General features: G+C 40.4%; 1 protein-coding gene across 1 annotated transcript in view; it reads right to left on the bottom strand.

Annotated features, from left to right (window-relative positions):
• Nucleotides 1-15,934, bottom strand: part of LOC134625773 (protein kinase C-binding protein NELL1-like) — a 280,304-nt gene that overhangs the window by 156,793 nt on the left and 107,577 nt on the right. Inside the window, exons 10-12 of the mRNA XM_063471060.1 lie at nucleotides 14,904-14,977; nucleotides 10,895-10,994; nucleotides 7,729-7,857 (exon numbers count right to left, since the gene is read on the bottom strand). Of these exons, the coding sequence (XP_063327130.1) occupies nucleotides 7,729-7,857; nucleotides 10,895-10,994; nucleotides 14,904-14,977 (303 nt within the window). The remainder of the gene's footprint in view (nucleotides 1-7,728; nucleotides 7,858-10,894; nucleotides 10,995-14,903; nucleotides 14,978-15,934) is intronic.

Genomic DNA, 15,934 nt, shown 5'->3' with positions numbered 1-15,934 from the left:
CAGAGATTGTGACACAGGGGCAAATAACGCCTACTTTCTGTTTCATTTTGTTAAACTGGAAAAGGAAGATTTAATTTCACGATCTTACAAATCTAAGCAAAAACATTTCACATGGTAGAATTTTCTTAAAAAAGACTAATCTCAGGCAGATCAGCTACATTCACTGGTAGCAGTGGTGTTTAGCCTCATTTGAAATGAGTCATCACCTAAGATGACGAATCAATATTATCCCAGCAATACCATTACCATAAGAATGACACAGATTTTCTTTTCATATGTGCAGTGAGGCCTTTTTCCCCCCCGTGCTCTTTATCAAAAGATTGCCTCTTTTTATAATAAAGTTCTTCATGATGCATGAAATGGGTAATACTAACACTTAGACTGATGTATCGCCTTTTTGTGCCAGCCAGAATCTGTCAAGAAATATGGCAACACATCAGCCGAAATGGTTGCACCAACTCCGGTGGCAGTAACTGTGACGCTATTAGCACCAAAGTCACACCATATTATCAGTAAGAGGTAAGAGCTAAGAGGTGAGAGATAAAGCAAAGGAAAAGATGAAGAGAGAAATGTGCTGTGGTGTCAGTGGAGATTGACTGGAGATCGGGGACATCATAAAAAATAGCTCCCAGGAGCCTGTTAGCTTAGGGGACACATCAGAGAGCAAGTCGGTGAGCCCGGGGAGTTTGGCTGTTCCAGTGCTAAATGAAAGCGAGCAGAACAAACAGAAATAGCCCTGTTAGGTTTGATGTGTCGGCCCCACGCTAATCTTATTACCCACAGCAGGAAGAAAAAAAAACTGCACCAAATAAAACACTAAAGAAAAACAAAATAAGCGAGCCAGTGACTGACAGCCATAAAAGACTTAGGAAATCACAATATAAATTCGATCGAGCGCTTGTTAATTACCCTAAACTGAACTTAGCAACTGAACTCTGACCACAAACGCCCAGCTGATGAGGTGGTGGAACAAATACACCTTTCTGTGTAAAGCAAGGAGCGAGTCGGTGTTTGAGCTGCACATAAGAGCCAGAGAAGAGTTACAGGGCACAGCAGGAGCTAATGCTGCCATTAATGTGGGCAGAGTGACCCACGAGGGCTCTTGACAGCAGGAGAATTCTCCACAACAACCTCCTGAGACCATTTCTATGGAAATAAGCTCCAGCTCCGCATATGTGAAAATCCTCGACTCGAATCGAGCGCCTTGCTAACTGCTCTGACTTTTCCCTGATGTGCTCACCCATAAACATTTCCAAGGACGCAGTGTGGCGATAGCGCCTTTAATTTGAAACATGAAAGAGGAAAGAAGTGCACAGAAAGGGCACTTGAGAGGCTGTAAAAAAAATGAAAGAAATGTATCCACTATCTAGGATGCACTTTTGTTCAGTATTGGGCGCATGCTGGGATTTCTTCTACCACACATACAGAGCAGACTCCTGGGGTAACAACAGGCCATTTGGAAGGAGGGTCCCTGCAGCACTCAGCCAGGAGAATGGGGAATCAAGTTGATTGTCCTTCGATGATGCAACTGCATTTCCACATCAGCATGTCTGCTTTATTTAGAGCGGATTCAAGCCAAAGTGTGTCAACAACACAGGAGATTTTTTAGGCTGCGATTAACAAGCTGTCAGCAAAACAACAGCAGCAGCGGCGTTAATGTTTGTATCCTCTGGAGCTGAGCAAGGATACAGTAGATCTACTGGGACTGTAAGAATATCACTGACAGCGTAAACAAGAGCTGATGAGGATAATAAGCCTTTGATAAGCCCATTAGCACAAACGTTAAAACACGCAGTGCGCTGAATGGAGGGGCATCATATGGTGTGACACACCAAGCAGCTAACAAAGCATGTGTAACGCAAAACGTAAGTCGTAGTTAGCATTTCTTATAAATGCAATTAGCATTTAAGCATCAGATTGAATTTATCTGACTATACCCTCGCCAATAACATCCCACTTCTGACTGAATGTATGTGAATGAGACATGCTGTGTAAAGCACTTTCAGTGCTCGGGTAGAAAAGTGTTACATAAAAACCTGTTCGCATATTGCCACATTTGGACCAGCAAATGGAAATTTCAGTTTCATCAAGTTATAATGGACTTAGATGCAAAGCTAGGAGATACATATGTTGTTACACAGGAAGAGGGAATCCTCAGTGCTCTTTATTTTCCTATTTTTCAGTGACTTATGTCACACATTTCTGAGTTTTAAGCTAAATCAATTAAATCAAGCCACATGTAACAATCATGAGTCATGTCATGTCAAACAGCAACAGTGCCTCTAGCCAGCTTACCAGTTTATTTCTTATTAATTTTTTGTGTAACTCCTGTCCTGTCTCATAGCTTTTGCAGTCACATTTATGATATGAATGCACAGTTGTGCCAAACACATTTTGCTTTTCCAAGATCAGCTCTATAAATTCTCTTCAGTTTATAGTTTTTACCTGTTGAGACAATCATTTAAAGGCCTGGTTGTTTTAGGTGGCCACTGGACACTGAGGTGACCTTAAAAATGGCCTTATCAAAAGAGATGTCACTCATCATCATTTCAACATTGTTTCTTTTATTTGTTTTATTACTAATTTTAGTCATTTGTTTTGGTGTCAGGTTACGTTGCTGTTTTCCAGCATGGTGTTCCCTCTGAATCACACATGATGAATGATGATGAATGAGTTTCATGAATATATATATATATCTCCTACATATAGAGTATTCATATTTTTGCATATTTTTACAGTTTTAAATCCTGCTTATTTACACTGGACCTTGGCCTTCAGTGCATCCAGTGTTTGTTACAAGCTGTTTTACCTGCCATCCACCTGTTAAACAGATGGCTGCAGCAGCAGGTGGGTGGGGCTTCTGTTCTATAACGATCCACTCTTAATGACATGCAGAGCCAAGAAGAGAAAAAACATGTGCTTTTGCCTCTACAGGGATTACTTGTACATATAGTCAAAGAATGTCCAAAAGGCTTACTTTAAGTCATCTGATTACATGTAAATGTTCCATGTATTTTGTTACGTGAGTAAAATGTGAAGCATTAAACTTCATGGAATCTGGTCAAATGAAATATACTTGATTTGTGTATATGTTGCTTAATGATTCATTATTTAAATATAAAAATCTTTTGATTTTATATTTTTTCAGTTTACTCCAAATTATTGCTTCACATTTAAGACGGCAAAGAATCAGTTGTTTGAGTGTATGCTGAACTCATTATCGGAAGGTTTGGTAATGTTTACTATGAGACTCTACCATTTTAACATTATGTATACAACAGAAAATAAAGACGAACACAGTAAATATACTGTAAGGTCAGAAAGCAACAATGCTTTGAGAAATTCTGGTTAAAATAAAAACATAAACTGGAGAACAGCGGTGTCGTGTGTAATGTTGTCATACTGGTCAGAGCTTGATGATGGAGGTAATGAAGGAAAACGTAAAGGTTTTTTAAGATAACAATGAGCAGACCCAGAGCAACATTTTCAAGTAGACCTGGATCTTTAATGCAGAAAGATATCAGTTCAAATGCAGTAATACATTTTAAAGTAAACAGCCACACAGGGACAGACCATCATCGGGGTGTGCCCATGTTTGCATTTCTATATATGTTCATAATGTGCCAAGTAGGTGCCTTCCTGTTTTTGCTTAGATTAGACATGTACCTTCAAATATTAACACATTCACCACCACTTTCTCGCTGGGTTTAGAAATCAGGTCTGTGTCACACATGCTTAAGGAGATACACAAAATATGCTCCAACTTCTTGAACTTCTATGCCTGAAAAAAGCATTTTCATTCAAAGAGATCCCCCTTTCTTCTCAGGACAGAACTTAATTTATTCTTTTTTTTAGTGAACTGCCCCTTCTCAGTTCAGATCTAACTTTTTTTCTTTCCCAGAAGAAAGCAGCAGCTAACTCGCTGACCTCAAAAAGCAGCTTTAAACCGGATTCTCGTATTGCCCAGAAATGGATGAGAAATGCGTTGAAACTCAAAAACTCATCTTCACAATTAGAGATTCAAACAATAGCCTTTCACTGAATGCTAAGACAAAAAGAGGAGTGCTTTGCCTTTGTCTGATCTTAGTGATCTCCAAAATCAAAAAGCTTGGATCTTTCTTGTTATATTTAGCCTGCAAGTCTAAAAAAAAGTAATTCTAACTTTTTACAGTTGTACAAAAGAAAATAGATTAGTTCAGTAACAAATTAACACTTTCCTGGGCAAGGAAGCATATTTGGTAACATGAACATGAAAAGAGTCCTCCACAGCCAATCAGCAAACATCAGGTTTTGTGACAGTCAGTGACATTACTGATTCTAACCAATCAGTAATGGTCTGGAGCATGTCAAATTTCAGTGTTATTCCTAAATCTGGGAAATTGGGTTTTTCACCCCTTCCTACTCCAACACTTGTGGTCATAACATCAAAACTAACTGGGGTAGGTTGATTAAACCCATACAGCACATAGTTCAAAAGTGTTGTGAAAGCAACACGTTCTGATCCCAAAACGTAACATACCAACGCTACGTGACAAATCGTTGGTATGTTACGGGTTCGGAAAAATGAGAACCGTTTGGAATGAATCTAGACATGTACATTTATTTTACTTTCTCATCATGAATCACTTTGGAAAACACTATCTAATATGATTGAGGTTGTGGTCAAGGTTAGGGATAAGGTTAATGTTAGAGTTAGGATTAAGGTCAGGGTTAGGGCTGGAATACACGGCTGGAATGAGTGTTACCGCTGGGCGCGTCATTCTATTGAATTCCATCCACAATCCGGCGCATGTCATAGGGATACGGAAGGTTACCTTTTGCGTTACTATGAGACGCCTCGGGACGTGACAAATCGTCGGTATGATACACGTTGGGAATGAGAACGGTCTGTGTGAAAGGTGGCGATTGTGTTCAATCAATCAATCAATCTTTATTTATAAAGCACTTTTCATACAAAACAAACTGTAGCACAAAGTGCTTTACATGGTTAAAAGCAGCCCACCCCACCCCACCCTCCCACTCATTCCCTGTGTTGACTTCTAGACATTTGATCCTACGCCCTACTCATCTAAAGCGCAAGGGATAATAAATTCATTTTTAGGCATGCACCAGATGCACCTAGTGAGCCATACTTGTGTTTAAAGAACCCTCTTGTAAATGTAGAGCACTGGTAAATAGGGTATTGGATGTTGCTACACCTTTGTATATCACGAAACAGTGATGCAGTGAGAAATTGATCCCATTTATAGACATAGTGAAATATGATGTTTTGTTTGTTTTACAACTTAATTAATACTTAATTTGCATCTGCTGGTGTTTATTTTGACTGTAATTCCTACTGCTAAAATTAATTTAGTAATCCAGTACTTTTAATTTATTTACTTTTGATTGAAATACATATAAGAAATAAACAAGAAGTCTCACCAGTAGTTATAATTCATAGAATGCTATTTTTTGTGTCTTGTTATAAATTTAAATCTTCTATATCAATACATTTATTTTCACTAGCTCTACATTACACTGTTGTTGACACTGTTATTTTCACTGGATAGTGACTTTTAAATGTATACTGTTTTTAGTTGTTTTTAGACACTTTTTGGAAAAATGAACACCCCCTAAACCACAGGTGTTGAACTCCAGGCCTCGAGAGCTGGTGTCCTGCAGGTTTTAGATGTGTCCTTGATCCAACACAGCTGATTTAAATGGCTAAATGACCTCCTCAACATGTCTTGAAGTTCTCCAGAGGCCTGGTAATGAACTAATCATCTGATTCAGGTGTGTTCTAAAACCTGCAGGACACCGGCCATCAAAGCCTGGAGTTTCGACACCCCTGCCCTAAACGATCGAGGAACCATGGACGGTCACTTCATTGACCTTTATGTGCACCATAAAAATGAAAACATTTGAAAAAAGTCACACAAGTTAAAAAAAAAAAAACGTCCTGTAATAGTCTCCAATAACACTTGTTATTAATAAAAAATGAACATCCATTTTAACAAGTGCCCCCTAAAGGGTTAAGTTATAGATTAATCAGTCATTACTCTGAGGCTACAAAATATTTATTGACTTGTTAGTTATTTAATGATATTTAAATGGAAAGAGAAGGTTAATGGAACACTTTACAACAGACAAGGTGTTTCAGTCAGAGTTTATCCAAAGTTGTGAGCCAAATATCAACAATTTCAGCTAAAAAAAAAAAAAGGACACGATAGATGACTGAATGCAAGCCAGAAGGCTCAAAAGCAGCTCTGCTTAAATCCTCTCATCCTTGCTCAAACAGCCCTCTGTTTGCAAGTAAATAATCTCATCTTCACTTATTCAGTGGCACATTAAATCATTTATGAGGATGTAACGGTCACATTTAATGACAGCTTAGTGCCACAGCTAGACACAATCTCATGTTTATAAAATACAAGTGGAGAAATTAATATGCTCTATAAAACAACTATTAGGACGTGAGGACACACCATTGCACTGTTGTGCTTTGATTATAACCCACATATAAAGATTCAATTACTCCAGTCTGCTTGGAAAAGGCATAAATCTAAGCCAATTTAAGTTGGGAGGTGATATTGAAGCCAAATCAAATATTACCGTGATGTACGTCTGGATCCCCGTTAATCCAGCAACAACAGAAATTTGCGATGCCTTCAGGGTATCGCAGGGATAATGCCGAGAGCCACGGCTCCACGATTTACATAGTTGATCTAACAATCAGCGTTTCCCAGCCTTTCCTCATACGGTGTGGGACTGTTTGTGGACTGAGTGGTGCTCTGGGTAAACCTCTTTACCATGCAGATCAAACAAAAGCAGACAGACTGGAGGGCTTGTGGCTACACAGCTCTCAGCACATTTAGTGGATTTAGTCTGTTGTGGCGGCGACCCAATGACAACTTCACCGAGCGCTGAGCAAATCCTTCAATCCACAGATTGACACTCCCGAGCCTCTCAGTCAAATAAGGCCATTAGTGCCATCGCAAGTAATCTGGGCCTCCAGCACCCACAGACTGAGCCTTTTGCTCCACCGAAAAAACCCACGCGGTGGAAGCGCCCCGATGACCGACTTTTTCCAGACGGGCTGGAAACCCCTGAAAATGAGCGAAGCGATGGCTCCAGACTCAGATGCCATGATTCACAGGGAAAGCCCAGCGTGCAGCGTAAGGCGGCAAAATCCTTCCAACAGCAAGCGAAGTTTACCAAAAAAGCTTGATTTTAGCAAAAGCTTGAAACTATCCTGAAAGGCTGTGTCAAAACTTCCTGTAAGTACATATTCCACCACTGTTGGCACATGGCTATCTTATTTTGTTTGTTATTGCCACCCTCTAATCATACTGACTGTATCACAATAAGCTCAAAACAGGAGTGCCAGAGCTCTATTGTCAAACTCCTATGAAAGAAGCAAATTACTTATAAGTTTAAAAAGAAAATCTATTTTAACACCAGCCCCAATAGCATAATCAAAGTCCCGAGCCTGGTTCATAGCTGCTCTTTAACCGAACAATCCTTGTTCTCTTTACAGCCAGTCATCATCATGTCATACCCAGAGCTCATAACAAATCTCAGTCTGCAGCCCACGGCCTTCATAAACACCCTCCTAAAACAGAACAATGAATTTAACGCTTCAACGCGCTGCCACCCATTCTGCTTTTAACATCCTGTGCTAATAGACATTATGAGAAAGCCACGCTGGCCCTGGCTCACCTGAGCTGGGGAAAAATATGGTCCTACCTTCACAGTAAGTAGAATCCCCGTGGATGGAGGCATAGCCACTCTTGCATTCACACTCTGCTTTAGTATTCCTGTTTTTACACTCTGAGTTTTCCCCACAAATGAGTCCCTCTGCGCAGAAGTCATAACCTGAAAGAAAGGAGCAAAGGAAACCTTAAAATCTGCTCACTCAAGGCTATAAAAAGTTGTGTACAGACACACAAACACACATGCACGCCCGTAACACAGAGATAAAAGCAGATAAATGCACAAAGGAGCAACCTTGTTCCTGTCACCTACAACACTGTGGATAACAGGGTGCCTGAAGTGTACGGTGAGTTTACAACTTTGAATAAATCTGGTGTATTAATGAAAGTTCTCATGCAAAAGTGCACGTGTTAACGAGACAAAACATGCAAATGCAGACACACACACACACACACACACACTCTGCTGATGTAGGAAGATCTCCAAGTCATCAATTTACTCGGCTGAGTGAGCCACGGTGCTCTTACGGTATTTGAAGACATCCTTTTAATGAAATTTCAATTTCTGAAAAACCACAACTACCACAACAGGTGGAGCACTGCATCAGTTATGCAGAATGGACAACTTTCAAAATTCAAAACACAAATACACACACATACACAAAACTGCAGTATAACAAGCTTTGCCATGTAATTAAAATATTGTAGAGTGTATTCTGTGTGTGCAGCTAAGATGCTATCTCAAGGCAACATGGAATAATTACAGCTGCGTTTACAGAAGAGTAGCAATCCTTTGTATAGAATTCAGCACTGAGGGAGTTCCTAATGGAGTGAAAACTTCCAAGTGCTGACTTCCCCAATGACCAGCTGTGTTTCAGTCCTAGAGGAAATTGTGCCCAGTAGTTTAACTCTTCTCCCCCTATCGCTGCTCCACCCAAGCAGCCACTGCCAGGGCTGAAAAATGAAGCCAAACGATGAAGTGCCAGTTCCTCAAATGGCCACTTGAGACTATCTACAAAAGCCAGTTAATCTCCACTGGGTACGCGTCAAAGTGCCCAACTTGCTAGGAGGAATAAACATGTTTATGCCTAGTACAAAAGAAGAAAAAGGTTCTGTCATGGTAACAGGTGGATTTCTATGTAAGTCACCCATTTAAATATTGAAGTCCTGCATGATAAAGGGGCCTCTTGGTTACAAGTAGATGCTGGCACAGGTGGCTGGAGCCGCTAGCTGCCTGCTAGACATTACCTCAGCTAACTGGAGTAGCTGAGCTGGACCTCTTGACTGTCCTTTTGTGGTGCTGGTGCTGTTTGGAATGTTTTGATGTGATTATCTGACAAATAACAGGGCTTGCTGTGAGGTTAATTGCACTGATGATATTGATGTTTTTTTTATTAATTTTTTCCCCTTTAGCAATAATTAACAAGTACCTAGTTGTAGCTAGTAGCTAGTTAGATGATAACTTCGAACTCTGGTCTCCTGCCTGTGTGTGATCATTTCTGCCTACGTAGATAGAGAACAGCTACATCTATCATTCATCTGTGCTCTGTGATCTGAACCAAGCCAGAGTGAGACTCATGCACATGCACAAAAATGTGACCCGACAGAGAGACAGACAGACAAAGAGACAGACAGACAGACAGACATAGATGATTGTCTCCTGCTCAGTAGGTATGAGTTGATATAGCCCATCATGTCCTGTAATGAGTGACAGACTGGCTGCACATAAAAGCCCTGCGAGGCAGGGAGCCCGGGGAGCTATTACCGAAGAAAGACTTGTGCCTGCATTATTCTTCCTCTCAGTCCTTACATCATCTGCAGCGGGTCCTCACAGGATCATGTGTACATGTTACAGAGAGACCAACTGTGATAGCGTGTTTATGTAAAAGGGGAGTTGTTGCTGGATTTTGATTTGCACTGCACTGCGCGCTTGCACGAGCCCCTCACACTGTGCAATTCTTTGTTTTCTTTTCCCGGTGAAATTCTACCTGGTATGAAGACTATGTGACAATTGTGTAATTACCAATTTAACAAAGCCAGCATGACTCCGAGGACTTTAACAGCGAGGTACAATTACATCTCAGAGTGGTGGTAAAGGACCAAGTCACGACGCGGTAAAAAGAGGCCTGGAGATGATTTGGAAACAATGATAATGAATAATGACCGACTTGGCTTTTTAGCAAGTGTGTGTGTGTGTGTGTGTCGGAGAGGTAAGAAAAGGTTTGGAGAGAAGAGGCACTGAGACTTTAATCTTTAATTGCTGCTCCTTACTGTATTAAATCTACTTTTCTGTTCTTCCTTCCTCAGCTATATTTCCCTTAATACTGCATAGCTTTCTTTTCTCTCCTTACTCTTTTCTCTTACTTTCCAACAAAAGGAGTTCAAGTCCTTTCCTTCCTTTACTCTTAAGTTCCTCTCCTGCTTTCTCTTTACTCTCTCTCTCCTCATTCTTTACCTAACACTCACAGTATTATCAGTATATCAGTTTGTAGTCGTCATCTCTTTTCCTTTCATTTCTTTTAAGTCCTCTTTTGCTGGCATGTGCGTTTTACCTTATTTACCTCCCATCTGCCCCCTTCCTTCTCTTCATCACAGCAAGTCTAAGACTTCATTTTACCTTCCCTTACCTCTCTGCTTTTTGCTGTCTTATGCTATACTCATTTATCTTTTCGCCTCCCTCTCTTTCTTATTCCCAAACATGTATTTTCCTTTCCATTTCATCCCCGTCCTGTGTGAATACAGTGAGTCTAAGAAATGCTAGCTTACCTAAACAAGAGCGCAATTTCCTTCACTCAGAACCTGCCCCGGGATTCTTTCATTATGTCTCTATAGATGGCAGCCTCCTGTAGTTTGTTTATTCAATGTATTTACTGAATTACCAGTGGCTATTTACCCCGTAGCACTTCCCTGCCAAAGCAGTGGGGTTCAGGCAAATAGGCATAGCAGGTGCTCTATGGCAGAAAGACCAATCTGCTCTGAAAGGTACACGGGCCAAAAAGCATTCACAGTGGATGGCAAGGGAGAGAGACTAAATTATTGCAGAGGCACAGCCTGAATCAGCACCGGGAAGACGGCTGTGTTTACTCCTCACAGCAACACAGTACCGGTGTGTGTACATGCAAAAAAAAAAGAAGAAGAAGAAAAAAAAGTAATTCATGCAACTGAGAAAAGTGCAGTGGGAAGTGGAAAGAAACATGTACCTCTGCAAACATTGCAGCATCTGCCATCTGGTAAGATCTGTTCACTGAGGGTGCAGTTTAGATCTGGACAGGTCTCTGTGACTTTCACCATCAGGCCATTCTGGAAGGACAGGACACAGGCAAGACATCATGATTTCAGAGATGGGGTCAGATGTGTGAAGGGCTATATATTAAGAGAGAATCAGTTTTCCACCAGTTATACAATCTGATCTCTTATAATATTTAAAACTGCAACCTCTCATTCACAGGACTGCTTCTTCAACCTTTAGGCCAACTTTTTTCTTATCAGTCCCATTTCCTGACTTTAAACACTTAAACCAGCTGTTTTTGAAAGGCCATACTGGGTATTGAGTAAAATCCACCAATAAGAAGCATAATCTGATGACTCATTTGGTGTCATTTTATGTGAACCTTTCCAAAATCTTAAAAAGGATATGATTTTTTCTGATGTTAAAAACGTCTGAAAAATGTTTTAAGATATCCGGACCGAGCCGCACTTCCATGACGACACACGCAAAAGCTGCATGTGCTACTCCCATTCAAAAGAACAGCATGTATACAGATAACAGTTAGGATGCAGATACCCAGCACCAAAGAAAGGAAACAAAGGCAGATACAACTTTGTGCCATCCTCCCCTGGGTCTTTAAAACAAACAGCAGCAGGCTGCCAGCATTCTGGTGGCCCCACAAACTCTCTCTAGGTTCAACAATCGACTTGAATCCCTGAGATGTCTTTGTCCTTCACATCTTTCCTCAATGTCATCCCTATCTAGGAACCATTTCAACTGCTTTCTCATGTCATCTGTAAATAGTCCAGTTTCTTGGTGAACCTCTCATCCTCTGTCTCACCATCTGATCGTGCTATTTTTCTAAAAATGTATTCTGTATTACAGTTAATTTATTAAAGCTGCACTATTTCTGCTCTACTGACTCAAACAGTAGACACATAAAAAAAATTGAATGAGGAAAAGCCTAAATGAGCCAAATAGATCATTTGTCTCTGAAGGAGCCAAAGGAACCATGGAAATAAAATGAATATTAGACTTTAAAACTTGAAAATTAATAATAATGTTGCTCTGTGTGTGACCAGGGTGGAAATAAATATATATATGGTAATATTTTAGCTAGCTTCATAAAACAATTACATATCTAACTGTTACAGCGTTGCCATCTGTCAAATAAATGAATATATTCATCACTAATTAATAAAACTACCAATTTGGCTTAAGCTTAGTCTGTTTGCTCAATCTGCAAAATCTCAGAAAATACCAATAAATGCCGAAAACCTTAAAACCACGTACTTTATTTTTGAAAAGCACTTTTTACTCTATTATTTTTAACATGCAACTATATGTTAATGGTTGTCAAATCAATTCTTTGAATACTGGCATTGTTTGGTGCCATCGACAGCTATGATGAGCTCAGCAACACCTTTGGCAGGAATACAGCCTGAAATATTTTTGTGTATGATGCTACAAGCTTTGCACATATATTTTTGGCATTTTCTCAAATTTTTCTTTGCAGAACTTCTCAGCCTCCATCAGGTTGGTTGGAGAGTAATTTTAAGCCATTTTCAGATCTCTCCAAAGATGTTCAATCGTATTGAAGTCTGGGTTCTGGCTCGATCACTCAAGGACATTCACAGAGTGGTCCTGAAGAACCTCCTTTGTTATGTTGGCTGTGTGTTTGGGGTTGTTGTTTTGTTGGAAGATGAACCTTCGCCCCAGTCCGAGGTCTAGAGTGCTCTGGAGCACCAAGGATGAACATCAAGGATATCTCTTTACATTGCTGCATTCATCTTACCCTCGACCCTGACTAGTCTCCCAGTTCCTGCATCCCAAAAAACATCTCCACAGCATAATCCTGCCACCAACATGCTTCACTGTATGGGTTTGCCCACTCTACCATACAGGCCAAGCTGGTGGAGTGCTGCAGAAATAGTTGTCCTTCTGGAAGGTTCTCTTTTCAAAGAGCAAAGCTGGAGCTCTGTCAAAGTGACCATCAGGTTCTTGGTCGCCTCCCTGAGTAAGGCCCTTCTACCCTAATCAATCGGATTAGCTTGACTGCAAGCTCTAGGATGAGTCCTGGTGGTTCCAAACTTCTTCCGTTTAGAGATGATAGAGGCCACTCTGCTCATTGGGACTTACAATGATGCAGAAATGTTTCTGTACCGTGTCCCAGATCTGTACCTCGATACAATCCTGCTTTAGAGGTCTACAGTTAAATCCTTAGACATCATGGCTGTCACGCACCGTCAACTTTGGGACCATATATAAACTTTGGGACCATATATAAACCAAATCATGTCCAGTCAACTGAATTCACCACAGCTGGACTCCAGTCACATGCAGAAACATCTGACAGATGATCAGTGGAAACAGGATGCACCTGAGCTCAATTTTGTGTGTACATGTTTTATTATCATCATTATTTTATTCAGTTGTTTCACTTTGTCATTGTGCGGTATTATGTGTAGAATTTTGAGGTGAAAAAATAATTTTTAAAAATGTATTTAATACATTTTGGAATAACATAACACAAAAACATTGTAAATTGTAGACTGAATACTTTCCGGACACACCGTTTTTAAGACTGTAGAGGCTGGAGGAGTGACAGGTTGTGTAGGGCAAGTAACTCGGATCCTGAATGCTGATGTTTTGGATTTTAAATTGTGTAAAAAAAAAGAAAAAAAGTTGAGGTAAACTAAAATGATCAGTACTGAAATTAGCCAGAAGTAATATAAAGAGATTAAAAAAAAGTTACTTATATTGAACGTATGATTTTCAAGTTAAAGGCTTCCTTATATGGCACTGCTGTATGCTGGATCGGTGAATACTAAAGAAATGGAAATTCTCTGTTTTTGTCGGTGACAATTTTATTTAGAGTCCCTAAGAGTTAATCACCCCTAGAGGTGACCTAGCTTTCAGTTGAAAGCAGTGGCTGGCTCAGAGGTCGTTAATCAAAGTAAAAAGTGATGACATGCTTTTGGCAAGTGATCAAACACACCGGATTTGTAGTCAGTGGACTTAAACATGTGAACACACTAACAGAGTTTTAAATGAACACTAATGGTTTGAAGCTGCCGAGCATAATGACTAATGTTACGCATCATAATACTTCATAATTTGGCCTAGAGTGGTCCTCTCTTTCCTTCTTTTCTCTTTCTTTTTGTGTTTGTGCCTCATGTTGTATGACACACATACAGATATGTCATTGCTTTTCCCCATTCTCCCCCTCCCAGGGTGAGAGGCCAGAGCAAAAATCTGAAGAAGGAGGGTTACAGATCAGATCAACGCTTCTAAATCTGAAATGTCACCACAAAAGAAAAAAAAAACATGCACATATTGACTTACACACATTAAAACTATCAGGCTGTCTTTGTGCCAAGAGGGCTAAAAAACAACAACACATTTTTAACCCCTTTTTAAATATAATATGCCTAAATTGGACTTTTAGCAGATCTTACGTCCAGGAGTAAATGTGATTGTAATTGCTTGAAACAAAGCTTCCAAACATTTGTTGTTTAATGATGTTTCAGGGTCTCTAAGGGCTAATAAAGAGTCCAGGAATCCAAATGTCTGGGTCTTTGTAAGCAATTAAATGCATAAAACACTAATTTTCTCCTTAAAATAGTGCCTTTAAAGATAAATGGCTTCTCAGTGGAGAAAGCCCACCTCTGTTCTATGCTGAACTGGAATAATGAGTTCAATTATAATCTACGCAATGATGAAGCTCTGATTCAAATCAGGCCTTTGTGTTGCCGTGTTCATAAGTTATTCTAATTACCTGGCTATCTAGCCATTAGAGCGGTGGGGAAAAAAAGGCAGATTGAACAGATTGCAGGAGGGTGGGAAAACTAATAAGGCCTGCTGGTTAATTGAATAACGCACCGAGCAGTCCACCGCACACATGAGCACTGCATGTTCAAGTTCCAAAGAAGCTCTGTCTGGTGGTTGCACGATAAAGACTAAACGCTGGGGAGAGGATGGAAAAATAAAAGACGAGTTACCTTGCATTCCCGGCAGCTCCTGGACAAAAACCGCTGTCCCTCAGAAAATGTCTGTTCCATGTAGGTACATTTTGCTGCAGGCAAAAAAAATAAATAAATAAACAACAAGACAGGACAATTTCTATATCACTTTGTTTGGGTAAGCACAAAAACTATAAAATACCAGAAATTGAATAAATTCTTCAGCTAACACTGAAAATTGGAGGTTGCCTGCAAAAAAAAAAGTTTCCAGGCTGAAGTTTTGCATAGTTAATTCCGTCTGAAACAAAGTTGTTCTTGGCTAGTGTGCACAAGCGGAAAGGAACTGTAACAGCGCATTAAGAATACAACAGAGGAAGGCTCTTCTGCATATTCCTCTGGTGATAAAGCAGAAATAGAAAGTGAAGCATATGATATGAAGTCCTGCTTTTTCTCCTCTCCGGGGTGCAGGACTGTGGAGCACTCAGTCGCAGCTCCGGAGCGCCGCTCCATCATTCGTTTGTGCCAGAGCTCTGATGTTCACAGGGGAGGAAGACGAGGAAGGAGTGAATGGAGGGAGAGGCAGAGGAGGCTGAAATTATTCAAAGGCTGTCTGTACTTTGGGGATTCAGTGTTTTTGCAGTATAGTAAGAGAGACACAGTTGTCTCTGAGCAGTAACCAGACCCCTGTGTGCTTTATACAGTGATTCCATTTCAGCTTCCATAAAAATCAGATGACTGTGATCTTCGCTCTCGGCCCATAGCTTACTCTGATTTCACTGTGTCAGAAGAACATTGCCCAGAAACAACAGCCCAGCCCAACACATTAAAAAAACAAAAGTTGCACCTATCTATCTGGTTAGATCTGGGGTAGGGAACTCCAGGCCTCGAGAGCCGGTGTCCTGCAGGTTTTAGATGTGTCCTTGATCCAGCAAAGCTGATTTAAATGGCTAAATTACCTGCTCAACATGTCTTGAACTTCTCCAGAGGCCTGGTAATGCACTAATCATTTGATTTAGGTGTGTTGACCCAGGGTGATATCTAAAACCTGCAGGACACCGGCTCTCGAGGCC

Source organism: Pelmatolapia mariae, linkage group LG1, assembly GCF_036321145.2.
Source record: "Pelmatolapia mariae isolate MD_Pm_ZW linkage group LG1, Pm_UMD_F_2, whole genome shotgun sequence".
Taxonomy (NCBI): domain Eukaryota; kingdom Metazoa; phylum Chordata; class Actinopteri; order Cichliformes; family Cichlidae; genus Pelmatolapia; species Pelmatolapia mariae.
The sequence above is the reverse complement of the archived record's forward strand: the minus strand, read 5'-3'. Positions and strand labels throughout refer to the sequence as shown.